This window comes from Eleutherodactylus coqui, chromosome 7, assembly GCF_035609145.1.
Source record: "Eleutherodactylus coqui strain aEleCoq1 chromosome 7, aEleCoq1.hap1, whole genome shotgun sequence".
Lineage (NCBI taxonomy): Eukaryota > Metazoa > Chordata > Amphibia > Anura > Eleutherodactylidae > Eleutherodactylus > Eleutherodactylus coqui.
The window spans coordinates 68,181,520-68,208,595 of record NC_089843.1 but is presented as its reverse complement, the minus strand read 5'-3'; the positions used below and the strand labels follow the sequence as shown (position 1 = coordinate 68,208,595).

Sequence of the window (27,076 nt, the reverse complement as noted above, 5' to 3'; positions counted from 1 at the left end):
CAAATGTTAAATACCCTAAATCTTTAACACAAAACAGACTTTCCTAGCAGTGGAACAGGACAGGAATTACTGACTAGACCAGAAACACTTTCATACTAGAAGTATAATTGGCATCCTCAATGAGTAGGAGCCGGAATAAATGTGTACAGACAAGCACTGATTGGCCAGCATAGGCACACACCTCCCAGTCAACCAATCCATCCACACAAGCAGAGAAGTGCTCATGTTGGCATCAAATGCTGGAATAGCACTGAGCATGTGCCAGAGTGTGAATCACATTGGCCAGGTTTAATATTGTGAGGTAACCTGGGTCCCAGTCAGAAGCGGCCAATGAGCTGCGGCAATTATCTGTACCCTATAGCAGGGTAGCTTGATGCTCCTATACCCCAATGTAAAATGCACCAGATCCTCTATAGCAGGGGTCCCCAACTCCAGTCCTCAGTGACTCCCCACAGGTCATGTTTTCAGGATATCTTATGGCAAAAACGCCTGTGGCAATGTCTGAGGTACCGACAATAATTACATCACCTGTGCAATACTGAGGAAATCCCGAAAACATGACCTGTTGGCGGTCCATGAGGACTGGAGTTGGGGAACAATGCTCTATAGCCATTTGAAGTTTTGCTGTCCATCCTTTTATAGAAGGCTCAATCCGACATTGGTGCTTACTTGGAACTACAATCTCTGTACAATGATAGTTGCACCCTTGCAGCCCTATTAAAAATAGCATTCATTTAACTGATACTCTGCTAAATGGTATAATTGGATATACAGTTGCTCCTTTTTATACTTTGACTTCAGGCAATAGACTAATGATTTATCATTTCTTTTCCAACAGGGGAGCCAATGCTTGCTCTCCTGGAAACTTCCATAAGTCAAGCAGGCATGAAAGAATTTCATTGTTCCTGACCATTGCCATATTCTGGCTGAGATTTGTTGGTCATTTTGTCTTGCTCCATATCAAGTATCTTTGAACATAGTTTTCTAAATCTTCACAGTAAAAGTCAAGTAAAGTCCCTGAATGGATAACCGGACACTTCATAGATTGTCATGCTTGGAAACTACAACCACTTGGACTCAAAAACAAGACAGTGGAACTTACGACTTGTGTTCACTAAGGCTTGAATGTGAATCTCTTGCTTTATTTCCCAAGTCTTTTTCTACTTGTCATTCTGTCTCTTCCTCACTAAAGGCATTATCTTTTGCAAGCTGGACACTCTCTATTTTGTGTCTTCATTGTGATGGCTTTATTCCACTCTGCAGCTCTGTATTTTATTAGCATTGTTAGTATTCAGGGAATTAATATAGCACAGTGTCTCATTTTCCTGCAGTTAAAGGGGTTGTCCCGCGGCAGCAAGTGGGTCTATACACTTCTGTATGGCCATATTAATGCACTTTGTAATGTTCATTGTGCATTAATTATGAGCCATACAGAAGTTATAAAAAGTTTTATACTTACCTGCTCCGTTGCTGGCGTCCTCGTCTCCATGGTGCCGACTAATTTTCGCCCTCCGATGGCCAAATTAGCCGCGCTTGCGCAGTCCGGGTCTTCTGCTTTCTTCTATGGAGCCTTTCGTGCAGGATGCCGACTCCGTGTAGCTCCGCCCCGTCACGTGCCGATTCCAGCCAATCAGGAGGCTGGAATCGGCAATGGACCGCACAGAAGAGCTGCGGTCCACGGAAGAAGAGGATTCCGGCGGCCATCTTCACAGGTAAGTATAGAAGTCACCGGAGCGCGGGGGTTAAGGTAAGCGCTCCGGTAAGCTTTCTGTACGTCGGGGTTGTCTCGCGCCGAACGGGGGGGGGGGGTTGAAAAAAAAAAAAACCCGTTTCGGCGCGGGACAACCCCTTTAACGTTTCCTTAAAGGGATATTCTCATCTCTGACATTTATGGCATATCCTGGTGGTCCCACCACTTGAATCCACATCTGTCTCCAGAACTGGGATCTTCCAACCCCTGTCTTGACTGCTGAAATGGTCATTGGTAAAACAGAGGTGACCAAGATTACGGACACAGCAACTTGGCTATGCTATGCTGTTTCCATAACTCTGATTCACTTATATCGCAGGTATGAAATCAGCGGAGCCAGTTCAGCTGTTTTGGTAATCCCAGAAACCTCTATTATACCAACGGTCACTTCAATAGTCAAGACAGGATTCTGGGGACCCCTGTTCTGGACGAAGATGAAGGTGCCAGAGGTGTGACCCGCATCTATTACACATTTTTGGCATATTCACAGAACATGCAATACGTGTCTAAAATGAGAATACCTTTTTAAGCAGTTGAGTCATACACTTATTATTATTGCTAAAGCAAAAGGTCCTCTACGTGTATTAGTTCAATTAGTATCCTGCTTTTCTATTTTGGTATCATAAATAGAGATGAGCGAACGCACTCGTTTCGGGTGTTTTTGCACTCGAGCACCGCTTTTTCCGAGTAACTGACTACTCGGACGAAAATATTCGGGGGGCGCCGGGGGCGGCGTGGTGGAGCGGGGGGTAGCAGTGGGGAACAGGGGGGAGCTCTCTCTCTGCAACCCCCCGCTCACCCCCGGCGCCCCCTGAATCTTTTCATCTGAGTAGTTAGTTACTCGGAAAAAGCGGTGCTTGAGTGCAAAAACACCCAAAAAGAGTACGTTCGCTCATCTCTAATCATAAACAAATATTTTTTTTCATTATTTATAACGTACTAACATATTCCATAATTTTTTAAATGTCTAGGCATTTGCAATGGTTTCCAATCCTAATTTTCATATTTACTTGCTTACTTATTTTTTAAGCTCGATTTTTAGCATGCGAGTTACGCAGTTAAAACCTATACAAGCCCCAGGAGAACTGTGAAATAAATGCAAATATACTCTAATTGGATTGGAACTATTTACCCAATGTATTTTAAAGAAGCTGCGCTTAAACGTCTTACTATAGACTGACAGATTTGAAAAGTTCATTCACGGTGCAGTAACTCACCTTTTTTTATGTTACAGATAGGGGTTCCTCCAGGATGTGAGTCCATTGTTCTAGCTTCTATTGGATAGCTTAAAAAGGAAGGAAATGCAACTTTAACATTCAGCGCAGATATGTATTTGCAGCAAGGGTTGGGGTGAACAAGACACCCACTGTAATGTCAAAATAGGATGTTTTCATATTTTTTTTGAGAGACCAAAAAGAGTCCTATTCTATGCTTTTGTATCCCACAAAAACGTACACAAAACATAAAGAAGATGGAATGTACTCAAAGGTATGCGCTTTTGAACTACCTTTCACCAAATAAAGTCAATGGATAGTTTAATCAATATGTTTTAATATTTATATATATTTTTTTAAATTAAATGTATTTGCTTGATAGATGGTAAAATCCTAATGTGAACAATCCCTTAGCACCCAATGTTAATACGTCTTTATAAAATTTTCTGCCAAAGAGGCAAGTGACAAGCACAAAAGTAAAGCTATCTATATATTTACTATATACAAGGGATTGGGCAATAATCTAATGGTTATAGGGGTCTCCAATAGTGCCCCAACAACAGACGTTGCGGAAAATCACTAAAGGGGTCTGAGAGCAGTTTATTTCCCTCTCCTCATTGATGGTATCTTGGCTGAGTGTGTATATGTTTCCTGGACTCAGCAGAGGTAGCCATCTATGGAGCAAACATTCTGCCATGGCTGTGTAAGGCTCTGTTCACATGTTTTACTCTACATCACAGGGTTCCATCTGAATCCCCAAAAATAGGTTTAGACTGAACCCCAGGACAAAACGACAGCATTTTATTAGTCAAATAGAGACCAATTAAGTCTCAGTTTGAACAGGTTTCTGCTCCTCTCTAATATTTATACTAGACAAAATAGCATCATCGACTATGCTATTCTATCCAGCACAAATGCTAGAAGAGAATAGAAACCTGCTCAAACTGAGATCAAAATTGGGATTATTCACCCTGGAAAAAAGACGGTTAAGGAGTGACCAAATAACTATGTATAAATACATTAAGTAACAATACAAGGGGACAATTCAATCTCTCCAATGATCAATTTATACCCAGGACTGCGACGGTTACAAGAGGGCATCATCTATGTCTAAAGAAATGAAGGTTTCATCACCAGCATAAAAGGCGGTTATTTACTGTCAGAGCAGTGAGATTGTGGAACTCTCTGCCTGAGGACGTGGTGATGGCAAAATCCATAGAGGAGTTTAAGAGGGGACTAGACGTCTATCTAGAGCGCTATGATATTACAGGATATAGACATTAAATAACCAGTGTGGTTATTGATCCGTGTCTTGGAGTCAGGTAGGATCTTTCAAAACATTGATCCAGGGATTATTCTGACTGCCATTATGGGGTCGGGAAGGATTTTTTCCCCCCAAATGGGCTAAATTGGCTTCTGCCTCATTGGGGTTTTTTTTGCCTTCCTCTGAATAAACAAGGGGGTGGAAACAGGCTGAACTAGATGGACATTGTCTCCATTCAGCCTAACATAATATGTTACTATGTTATACTACAGCCCTCTGTAATAGTAGCTTTTTCTGCTCTCTGTCCCCCTAATTTACTTGACCATCACCCAACACTGTCGTAAAGCCCTTTATAATAGCTCAATGGAAAGGCAGTGAATGCATGTTCACAGCAGGGATCATGCTAGGGAAGTAGCTGGGAAACAACCCGTCAGATTACTATGACATTTGCTAAGTCCTCAGTACCCCAGTCTGCAGTGCCTTAGAAAACAACACAAGCATAGAAATCAAACAATCAGAAGTTTTTAATGAAAACCATTTTAAAAAGTCTTCATTTCCAAAAACATATTAATTAAAAGAAAAAAAAGAGTGCAAAGATGAACCTAGCTTTTTAATAGAGTAAACCTGTTCAAATGTTTTCAAGTCGTTTTATTTTGTAAAAAAAACTGTTTTGCAATATTTTTGAATACCTTTAGAGGGCTATGAAGATAAACATTTTCTGTAATGTATTATGGGAAAATATGAGCCAGAAAACCTGGTGTCTGGAAATATGAATTGCAGAATAAAACTGCAGCCTGATTTTAGAAACAGTGGGTTATTTAGCAGAAAACAGCATAAGGAGCTAGAGGAATAAACCAATTAAACACCTAGATTTCTCTGCTCTTTTGCAATTATGAATTAAGATGAAGAATACTGTTCACAATCTTAATTTAAAAATCCTATTCTTTTGTGTCTACAACTCCTATGCAGACCTGTGCATGTCCACAGTAGCAGTCTATAAAAATGTTATGTAGTCTTCGGTCATATTCCTTTATAACCTACCAAAATTATGTTATGTTATGTTGGGGGGGCTTTTCTAATGATAAAAACATTTGGATAGCTTTACATGTAGTTAATGGTCATCTTACTGTGACTTATTATTTGTGCTTTACGCCATCTTCATATAGTTGAGACCTTTTTTTTACAAATCTTAGTAATCTTTTGAGTAGGCTATATAGTTTGAAGGGGTTGTTCAAGGAGACAAAATTTTTACTTGGACATTTAGTATCAAAACTTCAACTTCTGGCATGGTTCAGATACTGGGTCTCATGGTATGCTCCTCTCTGTGCCCATCATGTCATCAGGAGGGGTTGATTGTTCAGGTAATTCTTAACGTTACGTGAACCAAGCCAGCAAAACCCTGTTTTGAGTCAAACTTTGCCAAAACTTCAGTTCAGCAAAAACAGAACCAAGCTTTTAGTTCCACCCAAAAAAGGGTTCTATTGGTTTGGTCATCACTAGTCCTGAACATAGCTGTATAGCAGTGTCTCAGAGTGTCATACAGAGCTTTTATGGCTATTAGACAATGTTACACACCCGTATTAGGTGTATTGGTGAACTTCCAGTTTGGTTCAAACTAATTTGGAACGAACTGAACTGTTTGAAAAAGTTTGGTGATTTGGCTGAAGCCGATTTTTCAAAAGATTGCTCATCACTACTCATTTTAGTCCATAAAGTATTTCGACAGTAGTGGAGTATTTGCCATTGCTTTCTCCACCCCTCCCCATTTATCCGGGCTTGGGACTGGGATCATAAGGCGATGCAATCTAGATGAATCCCCAATTGGAGTGAAAACTGGTGGAAGAAACATAAACAATCTTCAATATGCTTACTACACAACTCTACTTGCAGAAAATGAAAAGGACCTTGAATAGCTAATTTGAAGAGTCAAAGAAGAAAGTGAACACATGGGACTGTATCTCAATATTAAAAAAACAGAGCTGCTGACAGCAGCAATATTGTACCACGCATAACAATCAACAATGAAGAAATTGAATCAGTCCAAGATTTCACTTTCCTTAGATCCAAGATCGACTACAGTTGTGATTTGGGGCTTGAAATCAAATGAACAATCAGCCTTGGTTGTAGGGCAATGCAAGGAATAGCAAAGATATGGAAAGAAATCAGCATTACAACAAAGATCCGAATAATCAGTGCAATCATTTTCCCAATAACCGTATATACATGCAAAAGCTGGACACTCAAGAAAGTAGACAGAAGAAGGATTGAGGCCTCAGAGCTGTGGTGCTGACGGCGTATGCTGTGCATATCATGAACAGAGATGGTCACAAATAGGGTGATCCTAGAAAATCTCAAACCAAAAGTATCACTAGAAAGCAAAATCACTAAACAATGGCTTTCATACTTTGCTCACGTCATACAAGTTAATTCTCTGGAAGCAAGATTAAAGGGGTTGTCTCGAGGAAGCAGTGAATTTTTTTTTTTGCCCAGTCCCCCTTATTAAGCATACATTACTAATCACCCATGTAAATGACTGTTCTAGCCGGTTTCTACTTACAGTTCCAGCGTTTCAGCAACTTATAAAAAGTTTCCCCAAGATGGCCGCCGGCTCTTTTCCCGTCGCTTGCTGTAGCCCGACGTGCGCGCTCCCGAGACGCTACCAGCTGTGTCTCCCTGACAACCAGATGCCCCGCAGCCGCCGACCAGACCCACTGCGGCCGCCGACCACGGCACACGCTCTTGGGCCACAGTCACCCACCGCCAGGCAGCAGGTAACCAGCACTAGGCCCCGGCTCCCCTGCGCTAGGCCCCGGCTCCCCTGTGCTAGGCCCCGTCTCCCCCGCGCTAGGCCCCGTCTCCCCCGCGCTAGGCCCCGGCTCCCCAGCGCTAGGCCCCGGCTCCCCAGCGCTAGGCCCCGGGGCCCAGCGTTAGGCTTCGGGGCCACAGCGGTAGGCCCCGGGGCCCAGTGGTAGGCTCCGGGGCCACAGCGGCAGTCCGTCACTCGTCACCCCCGTCAGTACGTCACCCATCACTTACCTGGGCAGCACGGCTGAGCTGGGCTGGGCGACTCTGCTGGGCGGCTCTGCTGGGCAGCTGGGCGGCACGGCTGGGCGGCTCAAGTTTCTGCACCTTCCTCTAAGAGAGGATGGTAGCAGAATGGCTGCTCCAGCGCGCTCCCGAGAAGCTACAGCTCGTCTGCGCATGCGCAGAAGAGCTGTAGCGGCGAGCACACTGAAGCGGCTCGTGCTCAGAGCAGAAGACCGGACTGCGCAAGCGCATCTAAAAAAGCAAGCCGCCAGCGAAATTAGACGGAACCATGGAGACGAGGACGCTAGCAACGGAGCAGGTAAGTGAATAACTTCTGTATGGCTCATATTTAATGCACGATGTATATTACAAAGTGCATTAATATGGCCATACAGAAGTGTATAACCCCACTTGATTTCGCGAGACAACCCCTTTAATGCTCGGCACAGTCAGTGGGTCCAAAAGAAGAGGACACCAAAGAACACGTTAGCTACACACAATCAAGGTTGACATGAACATGACTGTGAAAAATCTGAAGGAAGCGGCCAAAGAAAGGGAAGCATGGCGTATGCTGATCCACAAGGTGACTGAAAGTCAGCAACGACTGAATGGATAAATTATCATCACTCATATTATTATCTAAGCCAGCCTTTTTCTTTGTCTCTGAACTGGCCGTGATAGAGAAGAGGGCTGGCTTAGTTATTACGATAAGCCAATTAGTCTGCCTCTCCAATGATAAAAAGGGGCCACAGCATGTGACCTGCTGTCAGAAGTGGAGGTTCCAACACAACATATCTGGGTAAGGATTTCACCGCCTTGGACAACCACTTTAAGATATTACATTGAGAGAAGCCTTCTAGAAGGTAGAGAGGACAGATTCGGATGGTAGTGATGGTCATTCAAAAAATAATTGCATTAACAAAACATGCTTATGGAAATATTTCTGGTTCTTGAAACATTTATTGGACTTTTTTGTGGTCTTTTCTTATTTAAGTTCGGGAAATTTTCAATAACGTGCAGACATTACAAAGCAAAACATAATCTTGTGTAATAGGAAATGCTAATAGGATTCAACACATATTTTCGATAAAAGCCATGCTTATTATATATTCTGCCTGCATAGGAAAAGAAAAGGGAAATACAAAAATAGGATCCTTACAGTATGAAACATTAAAGTGAAATTAAACTGTGAATGCTGCTATTGCAGTTTTAATAAAATGTGTATCCAAAAATATATGAGAAACAATGAAATTCAATTATACAAACAGTATTTTCTATAGTGGGAATGATTTCCCAATAGAGAACTATTACCAGCTTTGAAGATATATATATGCATATACGGTAGATGTTTTCTAAATGCACAGCCCATTATGCTAAAAAAGATTGAAATCCTCCCTACATTGGGGACAGGAGAATTATATTTTTAAAGGTTCCCATCTCCACTACCATGGCTACCAGGCTCCCCGCGGTAGCCTACTGAACAGCTGATTGCTTCTGCCGAGCACTGTTTCCATGGCTCTCATTAAAGTGAATAGGAGCTATGGCAACCGCATAGCTTAGCATGCCATGATGATTACGTAGCTCGGGGAGTTATAGAAACAGTGTAGCATGTTGTGCTGTTTCTGTAGCTCCCATTCACTTTAATGAGAGCTACGGAAACAGTGCTTGGCTGAAGCACTCAACTTTTTCCGACAGGGGGTTGAAAACTGAGGGTTGGGTTTTCTCAGCTCAGCTATGAAAAGCCGAGATGGGAACACCATATTAAGGCAGAGATAATCGAGCCATTGTTCAAATATGTAGGGCAGATCTTGACATCAAATTAAAGCTAAGCAAAATACATATTGCCTCAAAAGGTTCATTTACACAAAACAATTTATCAAACCAATATAGGATAATAATTATATTATAATTAATGTATTTAAAAGTCATGCAATGAGGATCTTATGGTTATGTCCCTCATTACCATCCTCGTCTATGGGTGAAACTTTTTCCTGCCAGGTAAAGTTGAGAATCATGCACTAGATACCAATGCCTATTGTAAATGTTATTAATATAAGTGTGGTAAGCACTTACCATTTTTTCCCACAATTTCTATAGCTGTAATGGAATAAATTACTATTTTATAATTAATTAATTGTTATAGAAAGACTAGAATTAAAATATTAAAACTTACAAGTTGTAAGATGTGTTGTTGTTGGAAACCGGTAAATCTGGGACAGGTCTATTCCTTAGTATGAACGATCTTGTAGCACCTGGCTTTGCTTGACTTTTCTTCATGTCATTTAGATTCATTTCTTTATATAATACATTTTCAATCATGGATCCTTGGAACTCAAAAAACTTTCCAGAATCTAGTTGTTCTCTATAATCCAGTGTTTTATCATAACTTTCTCCAGGGGATTCAGGGGATTTTTCTTGGCCATTGGGTGTTAAATCCCTGGATACTCCATCACCATTTTTATCAGACATCCCACAATCCACTGAACTATATTCCAGTGAAAGATGATTAGTGAGTTCTGGATCTATAGCAATGACTTCCTTACCAAGCATTGTTTGGTCTTCGTTATCAGTTGATAAGATGCTTCCGTTTGTCATTTGTTTTTTAGTATTAAACTGTTCAAGATCCCTACATTCCTTCTCTAATTCATATTGTATCTTCCTGAGGATTCTCTTCCTATGTCCAGTAAGTGAAACTCCCATTTCTTGCAATGTTTCATGATTTAATTGTGCGCAGTCTGAAACTGTTGATAAGCTGAATGCTCTGAATTGTGGGAGATAATTTTCCAAATGAATGTCAGTTAGCATTTGGTCCACTGGATATCCGTTTTTACTGTTGGTGGCCATTATGGAATTCTGAAATTAGTATAGGCATAACTGGTAGATAACTGATTAAGCAAATGGTGAGACCCTTCATATGTGACGTCAATACCTAGAAAAATAAGGAGAGCAACATTGGTATATAATTTTACAAAATTTTCAAACATACAAAATAGAAGTAAAAACACAACTGGAAACAAAGGATTTGTCAAATATAATATAGTAAATTGCATGTTACAGAATAATAAAAAACACCCTGAGGGCTTAGTCACATGGGCGCATCGGGGTGCTGATGCGCCCGTCTTCCTGCAGGGTAAGACGGCCGCACTGCAGTTGCGAAGAAAGAACACATGACCGGCTCCATTGGTGGTCATGTGTTCTTTCTTCCGGCGCTGTGGAGAGTCGTCCGCACCTGCAGTGCAGCCGTCTTCTTCATGCAGGAAGACGGGCGCATCGGCACCCGGATGCACCCGTGTGACTAAGCCCTGAGTATAACCACAGGCATAAAGTAGTAGGCCCATGATAGGTGGAAAAGTGTGGTGAGAATAGATGCCCATTAGAAGAAGATGGTGGTGGTTCTTCAATGGATGTAGCTCAGTGGTTAGCTCTGTGGTGTTGCAGTGCTGGGGTACTAGGTTCAAATCTGACCAAGGACAACAACTGCATGGAGTTTGTATGTTATATGTATGTTTTTTTTTCTTGTTCTTCTCCTCCTTCTACAGCTTGCTAGTTTATTGGTTAGTAGTGTTGCCTTGCAATGCTGGAGTCCTAGGTTTATATCAGACCAAGGACAGTATTTGCATGGAGTTTGTCTGTTATCTTTGTATTTCTTCTTCTTGTTCATCGCGAGTGAAGAAAGAGGCATAGTGAGTTCTTAGCACTGAACCTAGGACTACAGCATTGTAAGACAACAGTGCTAACCATTGAGTTACATCTATTGAAGAGGCAATACAACCATTTCAGGGCTCTTAAAAAGTGTTCAATACTTGATTTATGGGTTTTTATAAACCTTTAGTTCAGTTTGAACTAATTTGGAACAAATCAAACTTCTTAATGAAAAGTTACTGCAGTGGTAGCATGAGAGGTGCTTAAGGGCATTGGGCCAGAGTTCAATGGAAGAGGCATTTGAATTGTAATCGATAGGCCTTTTAAGACTTCATACTTTTTTAAGTTTATTGTTTTAATATATTAATGTTGTTTGTGAGTTGATAATATGTAAAGTTGATAATTTATTTCTCTATAATTTTTTGCATTCTATATTTTGTATTTAACCCTTTGCAGTCCAATTTTGGTTTCAGGGATTTCTAGGGGGCTTTCTCTTTCTGCCATTACACAATGGTGCCATCTGCTGACTAAAGCCAGTACTGCGGTATGGCACATGCTGAAGAGGCTCTCCGACAACAGACCGGCCAGTATTATACAGTAAGAATACCCTGTTGGACATCTTCCGACATCGGAGCTGTACAGCTTTCAATTAGAATGTCTTCAGACGTCAGACAGTGGATTGGAAAGGGTCAAGAAAAGGCTGCTGTGGCCTTTCCACCATAAACTTGATTTTGAGTATTATTAGGGGTTAAAGGGGTTGTCCCGCGCCGAAACGGGTATTTTTTTTTTTCAACCCTCCCCCGTTCGCCGCGAGACAACCCCGATGCAGGGGTTAAAAAAGAACACCGGAGAGCGCTTACCTGAATCCCCGCGCTCCGGTGACTTCTTACTTACCTGATGAAGATGGCCGCGGGGATCTTCTCACTCGGTGGACCGCAGGGCTTCTGTGCGGTCCATTGCCGATTCCAGACTCCTGATTGGCTGGAATCGGCACGTGGCGGGGCGGAGCTACACGGAGCCGGCATCCAGCATGAGCAGCCCCATTGAAAAAAGAAGAAGACCGGGACTGCGCAAGCGCAGCTAATTTGGCCATTAGACGGCGAAAATTAGTCGGCTCCATGGAAACGAGGACGCTAGCAACGGAGCAGGTAAGTAAAAAACTTTTTATAACTTCTGTATGGCTCATAATTAATGCACAATGTACATTACAAAGTGCATTAATATGGCCATACAGAAGTGTATAAACCCACTTGCTGCCGCGGGACAACCCCTTTAAGTAAGTAGGTAAGTAACAGCACAAATCTGCTTTCACTTAGTTGGTAAGAAATTACCTTAAATGAACAGTTTGCTCCAGAAGTATTTAAAAAGTGGGACAATTTCTATAATTTATCCCCATTACACTGACATAATAGATGTCAAATAAAGCGAACAATATGGGACTGAAGTGTAGACTTTCAGCTTTAATTCAAGGGGTTTAACAAAAAATATTGCATTAACAGTTTAGGAATTACAACTGTTTTTTACTTTGCTGCTCCATTTTCATAGACTCAAAAGTAATTGGATAGCTGATGAATAACCAGTTTTATGATCTGCAGCGGCCTGTTACAGATGTAGTGTTTGTTAAATGAACATTTATGGTGTGCTTACACTATTTACATAGCACAGTTGCTCATTCACTTTGAATTTTAAGCAGCCTCACATAAGTATAAACGTTATTTATACCCAGGACTGTGACTGTAACAAGGAGCCTTCCTCTGTGTTTAGAGGAAAGAAGGTTCTACACCAACATAGAAGGGGGTTCTTTATTGTAAGAGCAGTGAGACTATGGAACTCTCTGCCTGAGGACGTGGTGATGGCGAATTTGAGTTTAAGTGGTGCTTGGACACATTTCTTAAGTGTTACAATATTACATGTTACAGTTATTAATTACTTAAGAAGGGTTGTTGATCCAGGGATTTTTTCAATTGACAGACTTGGAGTCAAGAAGAAATTTTTTCCCTTAATTGAGGAAAATTGGCTTCTACCTCATTGTTTTTTGGGGTTTTTTTTGCCTTCCACTGGATTATCATTGGGGAGTAATGAGTTGAACTGGATGGACACATCTTTTTTTTCAGCCTAACATACTATGTTAAGGCCCATTTACACTGAACAAATGTAGGGCAAACAAGGCCCGACACTAATGCTGCACAGGAGCGAGTATCACTGGCTCACTCAGCAGGGGGCCGGGCCGGTTTTTCTCATCGCTCTCCCCCACCCCTTTCTATTCACTTTAGCAGTGGCCATTCAGCACTGAACAGGTACTGTTTACACTGAACAATCATCGGTCAGAATTTTAAGCTGCATAAAATCCTGAACAATGAGCGTTCAGTGTAAATAGCAGCTGTTCAGTACTGGATAGCCACTGTGTAAAGTGAATGGAGAGGGGCGGGAGACAGCGATGAGAGGAATCTCATCCAGCCATCCCGGCCCCCTGCTGGCCGCTCTGTCAGACAGCCAGCAATAGTCATTCCTGTGCAGCCTTTACTTTCAATATGTGATTCAAAAAGGTGTCAATGCAAATAGAAGAGGATATCATTAGGCCAAAATAAAAACCTTATCAAGGAGATATCAGAAATTTTCTGAGTGACCAAATCAACTTTCTGCATTCTTAGACAGGAGGAAAGCACTGGTCAATTTGAAAGCCTTGAAGAACATGGAAGACAACATATTTAGCCAAGTCATAAAATCTAGCCCAGTCAAGAACTCTTTGAAGGAGGTAGAGATGCAGTGATCAGTAGCTTGATAGATGAAGCACGTCATTCTAATATACTTACAACTGTAATAGCATAAGTGATGTCTGCCATGCTAACGATTGTTACATCTGTAGGCATAAATCTTCAATCATGAGGTGCCTTTATGCATGTAAACATAGAAGCTTCTCTCAAAATGTAAACCACTGGTAACAGTGAAAAACAAGAAGACCAGATAAAGCACCTAAAAAAGCCTTGCAGGTGTAGAACAAGATTCTTTGGAGGATTGAAACCAAATGAACTTTTACAAAAATGCTGGGAAGTAAACAGTATGAAGAAAGAAAGGAAAGGCTCATGATCTGAAGCATGCCACACATGTTGGAGGCAATGCTATGGCATGGGCATGCGTTGTGTCAATTGGATCACTGGTAGAGATGAGCGAGTATACTCAGTAAGGCACATTACTCGAGCGAGTAGTGCCTTAGCCTAGTATCCTCCCGCTCGTCACTAAAGATTCGGGTGCCGGCGGCGGGCGGGGAGCGTCGGGATAGAGCGGGGAGGAACGGAGGGGAGATCTCTCTCTCCCTCTCTCCCCCCCGCTCCCCGCCGCAACTCACCTGTCACCCGCGCTGGCCCCCGAATCTTTAGAGACGAGCGGGGAGATACTCGGCTAAGGCACTACTCGCTCGAGTAATGTGCCTTAGCGAGTATACTCGCTCATCTCTAATCACTGGTATTTACAAATGATGTGACTCGGATAGATGGAGCAGGACGAATTAAGACGTTTACAAAACAAAATTTTCTGATCAGATTCAGTTAAATGCTGCATAAATGATAGGAAGGCACTTCTCATTATAGATGAATAAAGACTAGAGATGAGCGAGCACCAAAATGCTCGGGTGCTCGTTACTCGGAACGAACTTTTCGCGGTGCTCGAGGGTTCGTTTCGAATAACGAACCCCATTGAAGTCAATGGGCGACCCGAGCATTTTTGTATTTCGCCGATGCTCGCTAAGGTTTTCATGTGTGAAAATCGGGGCAATTCAAGAAAGTGATGGGAACGACACAGCAACGGATAGGGCAGGCGAGGGGCTACGTGTTGGGCTGCATCTCAAGTTCACAGGTCCCACTATTAAGCCACAATAGCGGCAAGAGTGGGCCCCCCCCTCCCAAAAACTTTTACTTCTGAAAAGCCCTCATTAGCATGGCATACCTTTGCTAAGCACCACACTACCTCCAACAAAGCACAATCACTGCCTGCATGAAACTCCACTGCCACTTCTCCTGGGTTACATGCTGCCCAACCGCCCCCCCTCCCCCCCACAGCGCACACCAAAGTGTCCCTGCGCAGCCTTCAGCTGCCCTCATGCCACACCACCCTCATGTCTATTTAGAAGTGCGTCTGCCATGACGAGGAACCGCAGGCACACACTGCAGAGGGTTGGCACGGCTAGGCAGCGACCCTCTTTAAAAGGGGCGGGGCGATAGCCCACAATGCTGTACAGAAGCAATGAGAAATAGAATACTGTGCCACCGCCATCAGGAGCTGCACACGTGGGCATAGCAATGGGGAACCTATGTGCCACACACTATTCATTCTGTCAAGGTGTCTCTGCATGCCCCAGTCAGACCGGGCTTTTTAATTCATAGACACAGGCAGGTACAACTCCCTATTGTGAAGTCGCTGTCGACCGACAGCATGGGTGGCTCCCTGGAACCCACCGGCGATACACAAAAATATCCCATTGCATTGCCCAACACAGCTGAGGTAGTAATGTCGTGCTTAATGCAGGTGGGCTTCGGCCCACACTGCATGCCCCAGTCTGACTGGGGTTCTTTACAAGTGGAAACAGATGCATTTATAATTCCCTGTGGACCCACAGCAGGGGTGGGTGCCAGGAAGCCACCGGCGGTACATAGAAATATCCCATTGCATTGCCCAACACAGCTGAGGTAGTAATGTTGTGCTTAATGCAGGTGGGCTTCGGCCCACACTGCATGCCCCAGTCTGACTGGGGTTCTTTACAAGTGGACACATGTAGGTTAAACTCCGTGTGCACCTACAGCATGGGTGGCTCCCTGGAACCCACCGGCGGTACACAAAAATATCCCATTGCATTGCCCAACACAGCGGATGTAACATCAGCTGTAATGCAGGTGGGCTAAAAATTCATTTGATTACACTGTAGGCGAGGGCCCACAAAAATTGCTGAATCAACAGTACTAATGTACATCAAAAAAATTGGCCATGGCCAACCAAGAGGGCAGGTGAAACCCATTAATCGCTTTGGTTAATGTGGCTTAAGTGGTAACTAGGCCTGGAGGCAGCCCAGTTTAACGAAAAATTGGTTCAAGTTAAAGTTTCAACGCTTTTAAGAGCATTGAAACATATAAAAATTGTTTAGAAAAATTATATGAGTGAGCCTTGTGGCCCTAAGAAAAATTGCCCGTTCAGCGTGATTACGTGAGGTTTCAGGAGGAGGAGCAGGAGGAGGAGGAGGAATATTAGACACAGATTGATGAAGCAGAAATGTCCCCGTTTTGGATGGTGAGAGAGAACGTAGCTTCCATCCGCGGGTGCAGCCTACGTATTGCTTACGTATCGCTGCTGTCCACTGGTGGAGAAGAGAAGTCTGGGGAAATCCAGGCTTTGTTCATCTTGATGAGTGTTAGCCTGTCGGCACTGTCGGTTGACAGGCGGGTACGCTTATCTGTGATGATTCCCCCAGCCGCACTAAACACCCTCTCCGACAAGACGCTAGCCGCAGGACAAGCAAGCACCTCCAGGGCATACAGCGCTAGTTCAGGCCACGTGTCCAGCTTCGACACCCAGTAGTTGTAGGGGGCAGAGGCGTCACCGAGGATGGTCGTGCGATCGGCTACGTACTCCCTCACCATCCTTTTACAGTGCTCCCGCCAACTCAGCCTTGACTGGGGAGCGGTGACACAGTCTTGCTGGGGAGCCATAAAGCTGGCCAGGCCCTTAAAGACTGTTGCACTGCCTGGGCTGTACATGCTGCTCGATCTACGCACCTCCCCTGCTACCTGGCCCTCGGAACTGCGCCTTCTGCCACTACCGCTGTCGGATGGGAATTTTACCATCAGCTTGTCCGCCAGGGTCCTGTGGTATAGCAACACTCTCGAACCCCTTTCCTCTTCGGGAATGAGAGTGGGAAGGTTCTCCTTATAGCGTGAGTCGAGCAGTGTGTACACCCAGTAATCCGTAGTGGCCAGAATGCGTTGAATGCGAGGGTCACGAGAAAGGCATCCTAACATGAAGTCAGCCATGTGTGCCAGGGTACCTGTACGCAACACATGGCTGTCCGCACTAGGAAGATCACTTTCAGGATCCTCCTCCTCCTCCTCCTCCTCCTCCTCAGGCCATACACGCTGAAATGATGACAGGCAAGCAGCATGGGTACCGTCAGCAGTGGGCCAAGCTGTCTCTTCCCCCTCCTCCTCATCCTCCTCATGCTCCTCCTCCTCCTCCTCCTGAACGCGCTGAGATATAGACAGGAGGGTGCTCTGACTATCCAGCGACATACTGTCTTCCCCCGGCTCTGTTTCCGAGCGCAAAGCGGCTGCCTTTATGGTTTGCAGGGAAGTTCTCAAGATGCATAGCAGAGGAATGGTGACGCTAATGATTGCAGCATCGCCGCTCACCACCTGGGTAGACTGATCAAAGTTTCGAAGGACCTGGCAGATGTCTGCCAACCAGGCCCACTCTTCTGAAAAGAGTTGAGGAGGCTGACTCCCACTGCGCCGCCCATGTTGGAGTTGGTATTCCACTATAGCTCTACGCTGCTCATAGAGCCTAGCCAACATGTGGAGCGTAGAGTTCCACCGTGTGGGCACGTCGCACAGCAGTCGGTGCACTGGCAGATTAAACCGATGTTGCAGGGTGCGCAGGGTGGCAGCGTCTGTGTGGGACTTGCAGAAATGTGCGCAGAGCCGGCGCACCTTTACGAGCAGGTCTGACAAACGTGGGTAGCTTTTCAGAAAGCGCTGAACCACCAAATTAAAGACGTGGGCCAGGCATGGCACGTGCGTGAGGCTGCCGAGCTGCAGAGCCGCCACCAGGTTACGGCCGTTGTCACACACGACCATGCCCGCTGGGAGGCTCAGCGGCACGAGCCAACGGTCGGTCTGCTCTGTCAGACCCTGCAGCAGTTCGTGGGCCGTGTGCCTCCTATCTCCTAAGCTGAGTAGTTTCAGCACGGCCTGCTGACGCTTGCCCACCGCTGTGCTGCCACTCCGCGCGACACCAACTGCTGGCGACGTCCTGCTGCTGCTGACACATCTAGATTGCGAGACAGAGGTTGAGGAGGAGGAGGAGGAGGAGGGTGCTTTAGTGGAAGAAGCATACACCGCCGAACATACCACCACCGAGCTGGGGCCCGCAATTCTGGGGGTGGGTAGGACGTGAGCGGTCCCAGGCTCTGACTCTGTCCCAGCCTCCACAAAATTCACCCAATGTGCCGTCAGGGAGATGTAGTGGCCCTGCCCGCCTGTGCTTGTCCACGTGTCCGTAGTTAAGTGGACCTTGCCACTAACCGCATTGGTGAGTGCGCGTACAATGTTGCGGGAGACGTGGTCGTGCAGGGCTGGGACGGCACATCGGGAAAAGTAGTGGCGACTGGGAACTGAGTAGCGCGGGGCCGCCGCCGCCATCATAGCTTTGAAGGACTCCGTTTCCACAACCCTATACGGCAGCATCTCAAGGCTGATAAATTTGGCTATGTGGACGGTTAACGATTGAGCGTGCAGGTGCGTGGCGGCGTACTTGCGCTTCCGCTCAAAGACTTGCGCTAGCGACGGCTGGACGGTGCGGTGCGAGACATTGCTGGATTGGGCCGAGGACAGCGGAGGTGAGGGTGTGGGTGCAGGCCAGGAGACGGTCGTGCCTGTGTCCTGAGAGGGGGGTTGTATCTCAGTGGCAGGTTGGGGCACAGGGGGAGAGGCAGCGGTGCAAACCGGAGGTGGTGAACGGCCTTCGTCCCACCTTGTGGGGTGCTTGGCCATCATATGTCTGCGCATGCTGGTGGTGGTCAGGCTGTTGGTGGTGGCTCCCCGGCTGATCTTGGCGCGACAAAGGTTGCACACCACTGTTCGTCGGTCGTCAGGCGTCTCTGTGAAAAACTGCCAGACCTTTGAGCACCTCGGCCTCTGCAGGGTGGCATGGCGCGAGGGGGCGCTTTGGGAAACAGTTGGTGGATTATTCGGTCTGGCCCTGCCTCTACCCCTGGCCATCGCACTGCCTCTTGCAACCTGCCCTGCTGCTGCCCGTGCCTCCCCCTCTGAAGACCTGTCCTGTGTAGGCGTTGCACACCAGGTGGGGTCAGTCACCTCATCGTCCTGCTGCTCTTCCTCCGAATCCTCTGTGCGCTGCTCCCTCGGACTTACTGCCCTTACTACTACCTCACTGCAAGACAACTGTGTCTCATCGTCATCGTCCTCCTCACCCACTGAAAGGTCTTGAGACAGTTGCCGGAAGTCCCCAGCCTCATCCCCCGGACCCCGGGAACTTTCCAATGGTTGGGCATCAGTGACGATAAACTCCTCTGGTGGTAGAGGAACCACTGCTGCCCAATCTGAGCAGGGGCCCGAGAAAAGTTCCTGGGAGTGTTCCCGCTCCTGAGCATGTGTCATTGTAGTGGAGTGAGGAGGCTGGGAGGAAGGAGGAGCAGCAGCCAGAGGATTCGGATTTGCAGCAGTGGACGGCGCAGAACTCTGGGTGGATGATAGCTTGCTCGAAGCACTTTCTGCCATCCAGGACAGGACCTGCTCACACTGCTCATTTTCTAATAAAGGTCTCCCGCGTGGACCCATTAATTGGGCGATGAATGTGGGGACGCCAGAAACGTGCCTCTCTCCTAATCGCGCAGCAGTCGGCTGCGACACACCTGGATCAGGAGCTCGGCCTGTGCCCACACCCTCACTTGGCCCTCCGCGTCCTCGGCCGCGTCCACGTCCTCTAGGCCTACCCCTACCCCTCAGCATACTGTATTACCAGTGATTTGATTTCCCAGGCAGGAAATAAATTGGCGCAAGCCTGCAGGCCAAATATAATTTTTTCGCTTTTTTGCAAAGGGAAGGCCCCACTGCGGATATTCAATGAACAATACGTTTAATAACTGTGGTGTGGCCCTGAAAAAGTGTCACACAACTTTAGTGTAGCAGAGTTATTAAAGGGGTTGTCCCGCGGCAGCAAGTGGGTCTATACACTTCTGTATGGCCATATTAATGCACTTTGTAATATACATTGTGCATTAATTATGAGCCATACAGAAGTTATAAAAAGTTTTATACTTACCTGCTCCGTTGCTAGCGTCCTCGTCTCCATGGTGCCGACTAATTTTCGCCCTCCGATGGCCAAATTAGCCGCGCTTGCGCAGTCCAGGTCTTCTCCTGTTCTCTATGGGGCTCCGTGTAGCTCCGCCCCGTCACGTGCCGATTCCAGCCAATCAGGAGGCTGGAATCGGCAGTGGACCGCACAGAAGAGCTGCGGTCCACGGAGGCAGAGGATCCCGGCGGCCATCTTCACAGGTAAGTATAGAAGTCACCGGAGCGCGGGGATTAAGGTAAGCGCTCCGGTGAGCTTTCTGTACGTCCCTGCAACAGGGGTTGTCTCGCGCCGAACGGGGGGGGGGGGGGGGGGTGAAAAAAAAAAAAACCCGTTTCGGCGCGGGACAACCCCTTTAACTCTGGCAGAGCAGGTATTTGCCAGTCAGGAAAGACAATGGCGCAAGCCTGCAGTAAACCGTAGCTGGTTGCGTTTGATTTTTGTACGTTCTCCACGCAGCACACACGTACACGGAGACCTTAGGACTGACACAGGCAGGCCAAATATAATTTTTTCGCTTTTTTGCAAAGGGAAGGCCCCACTGCTGATATTCAATGAACAATAACTGTGTTGTGGCCCTGCCTACACAATTCTGTCCCTGTAGTATCAATGGAGGGTGCAATGCTCTGCACAGACGATTTTTAGAAAAAAAAAAATATGCAACACTGCTAACAGCAGCCAGCACAGTACTGCACACGGTTAAATTTGGCCCTAGAAAGGACCGTTGAGGTTCTTGAAGGCTACACTCACTCCTAACACTCTCCCTGCCTAAGCAGCACTTCTGTCCCTAATACCGGGTGCAACGCTCTGCACTGCCGATTTTGAGAAAAAAAAAATAAAAATTTCCACTGCTAACAGCAGCCTGCACACACGTAGATGTGGCCCTAAGAAGGACTGTTGGGGTTCTTGAAGCCTACACTCACTACAAACACTCTCCCTACAGCAACTCCAATAGAACAGCACTTTCCCTCACTAACTCACACGGCATCTGAGCCAAGCCGCGGGAGGGGCCGACTTTTATACTCGGGTGACACCTGATCTCGCCAGCCACTCACAGCAGGGGGGTGGTATAGGGCTTGAACGTCACAGGGGGAAGTTGTAATGCCTTCCCTGTCTTTCTATTGGCCAGAAAAGCGCGCTAACGTCTCAGGGAAGGAAGTGAAAGTAACCAGAACACCGCGTGGTACTCGTTACGAGTAACGAGCATTCCGAACACCCTAATATTCGCACGAATATCAAGCTCGGACGAGTACGTTCGTTCATCTCTAATAAAGACTCAAAACATGCCGTAAAAGAAGCCCGAGAGCTTTATAATTCTATAAAGGACGAGTCAGTCACCTGACTGATTGAGCTTTTCACTTACTTAGCAAAAACTGAAGGCAGAAAGACCCACAAACAAAGTAGCAAAAAGTGAATACAACAAAAAGCCTAAGAAAGTGTCTCAAGGGAGGAAACTCAATATTTAGTGATGTTCATGTTTCAGCCTTCAGACAGTCATTGACTGCAAAGTATTTGTATCCAGATATTAAACATAATCCATATATTTATAATCATGTTAGTTTATCCAATTACTTTTCAGGCTGTGAAAATATCGTAATCCCTAAACTGTAAATACAATATTTTTGCTAAGCCCCTACAATTAAAGCTGAAAGCCTGCACTTCTATAGCATACGGTATTGACGGCTTTATTTCAAATCCATCATGGTGAATGTACAGGGAATACAGTCATTTAAAAAAGTGTGTCACTGCCCAAATAATCCTGGGTGCATCCGTATCTACACAAACAAGACATTTGTAGCACTAATGTCTTGGGTTCGCATCCAATCAACGATGACATTTGCAAAATGTTTCTGTGGGTTTTCCCAAAATAACTTGGTTTCTTCCTAAAACCACTGACAGGTTATTTGGCTTAAAGGCAGTCACTGTACAGCGCTACAGAATATGTTGTTGCTATGTAAGCTAAGGAAATAAATATTAAGTCTGGAAATTAAGCTGCCACAATAAATTAGTAACCTCAAACAACATACCATAGTGCTGCTGAAATGTATGGTACCTTTCTTTGAGGTTATCCTACGCACTTAAAAAGGGTAGTTGACTACTAGAGTTGAACGAACATACTCTGCCGAGCTTGATGCTCGTTCTACTATTAGCATACTCTATGGTGCTCGTTACTCGAACGAACATCAAGCCGTGTTCAACCACGGCCCAGTTTTTGGCTCCTCCCTGCTGTGACGTGCCTGTTTTGGCCCCTTCTTGCCACGACGCAGCGTGCGTCATTGGCAAATTTTTTTGTCTGGCAGGCAGGGGGGGGGGAGAGAGAGACGAACCTAGAAGAAAAAAAAAGCTCGGCACCCGGCGTTTCACATACAAAAATGCTTGAGTCTCCCATTGCAGACAATGGGGTTCATTACTCGAGTAGAGCTCTCGAATTTTACGAAAAGCTCGACTCAAATAACGCGGACCCGAGCATTTGGGTGCTCGCTCATCTCTATTGACTACATGTTTCAGTACAATTTAAAAAAAAAGGGATATCAGTCCAAAATGCCCCAAACCCATGTCAAAAGACAATCTTTCGGCGTATGTCTGGTAGACAGGGCCCTACAGAAACATTAACTGTATGCAATGGGCGCTTTCTTGGCGCCTATGGTGACTGTACACTGTAGAGGCAGTATGCACATTGCCAAACTGTAAAACGAGAATGATTAGAAGTGGTGAAATAGATATTTTTAATATTAAATGGTTTCTTTCAAAGTGTATTAATCCAGTGATCACATTACTGAACACAATCCACTAGTACACAGTTACAGCAACTTGATAGAAGAATTAACAGGCTAGCTTTGGCAAGCAATGCCTGTTTCAATAATTTCCAAGAAGTCAGTCTTGTAATTGTAATGAGATATGTTTATAATACTATATTACACTAAATGTTAAAGAGAAGGAACACAATGAGCTATTTTACAGATTTAAGGAATAGCCTTCCTGTCTCCTTCTCCAGAAGATGCGGTTAAGGTTAACTTGTGGGAAAATAGTCACCAATATTCTTCCAAATTGTCATCAATCTCCATTTTTACGAGCAGTAGAGATCCCCACAACAGAGTAGGACAGAAGCAGGTACATGAAATTTCTCCCTCTTTATATTTGCCTTCAGTAGAGTATAAGCAACATTTATGATAATCTGCATTCCGTAAATGGAGAAGGAAGAAGTCAGGGATCGTTTTTCACTACACTTTGATGGAACCCCCGAGCAGAAACACATGGACCCATTCAATGTTATTGGTAAAGCAGACAGTTTGTTTCTGCTATGTCTGGACTAGAGAATAATTTAGCTGACTATGCTTTGCTATACTCCAAATATAACATCAACAAATGGAACTCTTGTCAAAAGGACACCAAAGCAGTGTCCATTTTTCTAATGATAGTGAATGTAACAATCGTTTTAACAAGAAAGTATGCTGTGGAATGGTTGTATGATACTTTGAGGACAGGTGCACAGATAGCATCCTACTTTTCGTGAAAATTTTCAAGAACTCGGCATTCAGAAAGTGATGCTGAAATAAATGAAAATGTGTTAAAGAAAAATGTCAAATTATAATTAGAGATGAGCGAGTATACTCGCTAAGGCACATTACTCAAGCGAGTAGTGCCTTAGCCGAGTATCTCCCCGCTCGTCTCTAAAGATTCGGGGGCCGGTGCCGGTGACAGGTGAGTTGAGCGGGGAGCGGGGGGGAACGAAGGGGAGAGAGGGAGAGAGAGATCCCCCCTCCGTTCCTCCCCGCTCTCCCCCGCCGCTCCCCGCCCCCTGCCGGCCCCCGAATCTTTAGAGACGAGCGGGGAGATACTCGGCTAAGGCACTACTCGCTCGAGTAATTTGCCTTAGCGAGTATACTCGCTCACCTCTAATTCTAATGTTTTGGTCTGATCTACCCTACCTTAAACCATCAGATTGCACAATTCTTCAGTAACAGTGGTCACATTTTCTAGCAATTCACTACATACTGCCAGTTTGTCTATAACTGCAATCTGATTAAACCAACATGTCCCAATTCCATATTGCCTTCCATAAATTGTAATTTCTTTGAGCATCACCTGCAGGATCTTCTGAAAGATTATCATTAAGAATTAATAATTTAACACGTGATGAAAATATTCATTTTTTAGTCTTCATTAAAGGGGTTTTCGAACAAACAAAACGTAAATTATAGTACTTAAACCACATTTATCATACACAGTATATATCCTTATTTTTGTCCACCTTCAGTACTTCCATGGTTTCTCTTTACTTCTTAGTTCTTTCATGTTAAAGAGGGTGATCTTTGTGACTGCTCTGACATCATAAAGCTCCCACAATCCATCACTGCAGCCTGTGTCATGAATACTTTCACAGTATCCAGGCACCCCTTCTCCTTTCTTTAGTCAATGCACTCCCATAGAGAGCATTCAATGGCTGAAGAAAAGAGTCACACTTATAGACCGAGTGACAACTTCCAAGGGGTGACAGCGAGGCAACGGGGAGCCGGATAAGCATTAAAAAAATATGCACCCGGACTTCTTGGGACATAACATAAGGCCCATTTACACACAATGATTATCACTCAAAATTCATTCAAACAATGTCTTTTGAGCGAAAATCGTTGTGTGTAAATGCTACCATCGTTAGCTTTTTGGCTGAACGATGATTTTTAGTTCAGCATAAAAACATTCTTTGGCCGGCCAGCTGACTGCAGGGACCGCACTCTGTGATTCTCCGTAGGAGCGCTGATAACACTGCTTTCAGCTGCTATCCCGCGGGAGAACAATGAAGCTGTATGCAGATAACAGACCACCCGCTGTTATCTGCATACAGCAAAGGGAGCTTCATTTAAATGCAAATGAAGCTAATAGGCATTAGTGCTTATTAGTAGCTATGCAAAATGATCACTCAAAACTGTCACTCAAACTGTCTTTTGAGCAAATTTTGAGCGATCATCTTTGCATGTAAATGGGGCTTTACTTTATGGTGCTTATTGAACTTGAAGGGTTCCCTTTAATTTATATTTTGTAATCTCACAGTATCGTTAGCATAAGATATTTCGACACTGAAGCAAATGCGGATGAAGCAGAGCTGCATTTCTCCTTTGACAATAACTATTCAAAACCCATCACCGATGGCTCATACTTTCCATCCGTGTTTCTGATCTCCAGTCCTCAAGTACCAACAGGTTATCAGTTGAGAAGATCCTACTGACAGAACACTTATGGCAATTTCTGAGGAAATGACATTAATTACATCATCTGTGCAACAGTAAGGAAATCATGACCTGTTGAGGGGGCTTGAGGAATGAAGAAACACGGCTTCACCTCATAAAAGTAGTATTTCGAATTACTGAACTGGCAAATCAAAGTTGATATATTCAGTGGTACAAGTAAAACTCTAATCCCTTAGACTAGCTCAGCTTCATTTGCTTTAACTAGCTGTTTTGCAGCTGCAATCAAGAGACCAGTCGGAACATGACAAATATTTAAGAATTCTTTCAAATGTTTACTAGGAAGTGTTACAGTATTACTAAGGTGATTGTAGAGCTGAAAAAATAGGGAATGTACAGTTTTATCATACAGGTAAATAATGTGCCAAACCAATTCCAGGGCTAGTGTACCCCACAATAACAGGATTATGTTTATGCTGGCGATACCTGAAGTCATTGTAGTCCAATATTAAACAAAGACTTATTTATTTAAGAAGAAGAAGCAAAAAATTATACACCTATCTTTTTTTCCATTGACTTTTCATTCTTATGCATTTACAAAGCCTTTTGCGAATGCTAGGCTTAGAGACATCAGCTAATGGACCCAAATACCACTCCAAATGCCATCGGAAAACAGCTGAACTAGGTGGGAAAAGTTGTAGCCAACCTGACATTTCCCCTGCAGCAGTCACTGGAGGTGAGATGCAGTATTACAATATGGCTATTCTCATAAATGGATGTCTTGTAATGAACAGACTGCAGAAGGTTTGCAAGGAAAAGAGCAGCTCTTACTGAGCAGTTTTCCATTCTGGGACAAAGGTGTTCCCGAGTAGGGGACCACACTATGACGTTCATATGTCCTAATAGGAGCATATCAAGAGTGCATGCTATCCTGGCACAATCCTTCTACTCCCCTTATCTGACAGTTGAGCTCCCATTGGTCACTTGTAAGGGGATGAGCTGCAATATCAAACAAATTTCATAAACAGATGTGGTGTTGTTGAAGAACCTCTTTAAAGGTGGTTTGCCATGAAATATATATATGACCGATTCACAGGATAGATGAAAAAATATATGGAAGCTGGGTGCCCAACTGCTGAGACTCCAACAATTACTGGACCAGGGGTTACAAGGAACAATTAGGGCTCCTTCACATGCGCATATTTGCGTACGTATTTGCACACACAAAAATTGCATGTGCAATTGCTGAGAATAGAGCCAATGGGTTCATTCACTTTTCCATTTTTTCACATAGACATTTCTTGCGTGCGCAAAAAAAAAATAGAACATGCTCTACTTTGTGCACATTTAAGCACCAAAGGGTCCCACAGAAGTCTATGGGAGGTGTGCAAATTTGCACACAATACACAAGGGGATGTGCAAAATAGAGCACAAAACCATACATAAAAGATCACATCTGGACCTCATGAAGCTACATCGCATTTTAAATCAGGGCAGTGGGGTCTTGCACACATGTGAAAAGGCTGTACGTGTGCAACAAAGTACAACACAATGCGCACAAATCAACCTTGTTCATAGTGCAAATACATTGCGCTGAAGCATGTACGTTTGCGCATACGCCCATCTGAAGCAGCCCGTAGAATAGTGCAGCAGTCGAGCATGTATGCCGCTGCTCCATTCATGGTACTGATGGAAAGAGTTCAGCGTTGTGCTCAGTTGGGTCTGTAAGTCCCATAGATTTTTGCAGGCGTTGTCCCACAATGGCTCTTTATTTTAAAAAGTAATAAGATCAAATTTTCATACAAATTTGCGGCACTGACATGAACTTTTAGTGCAGAATTGCTCATTCTGATCCTTTTGCTCCTCTATCCTTCCTCCCTGATGCGCCTCCTTGATGCAGCCTGCTGTCACTGCCAGGCGGAGG

At 44.8% G+C, this 27,076-nt stretch overlaps 1 protein-coding gene across 1 annotated transcript in view; it reads right to left on the bottom strand.

Annotated features, from left to right (window-relative positions):
* ARAP2 (ArfGAP with RhoGAP domain, ankyrin repeat and PH domain 2) overlaps window positions 1-27,076 on the bottom strand; it is a 260,994-nt gene that overhangs the window by 231,039 nt on the left and 2,879 nt on the right. Inside the window, 2 exon segments of the mRNA XM_066573206.1 lie at window positions 2,968-3,035; window positions 9,429-10,184. Coding sequence (XP_066429303.1) covers window positions 2,968-3,035; window positions 9,429-10,099 — 739 coding nt within the window. The 5' untranslated portion in view covers window positions 10,100-10,184.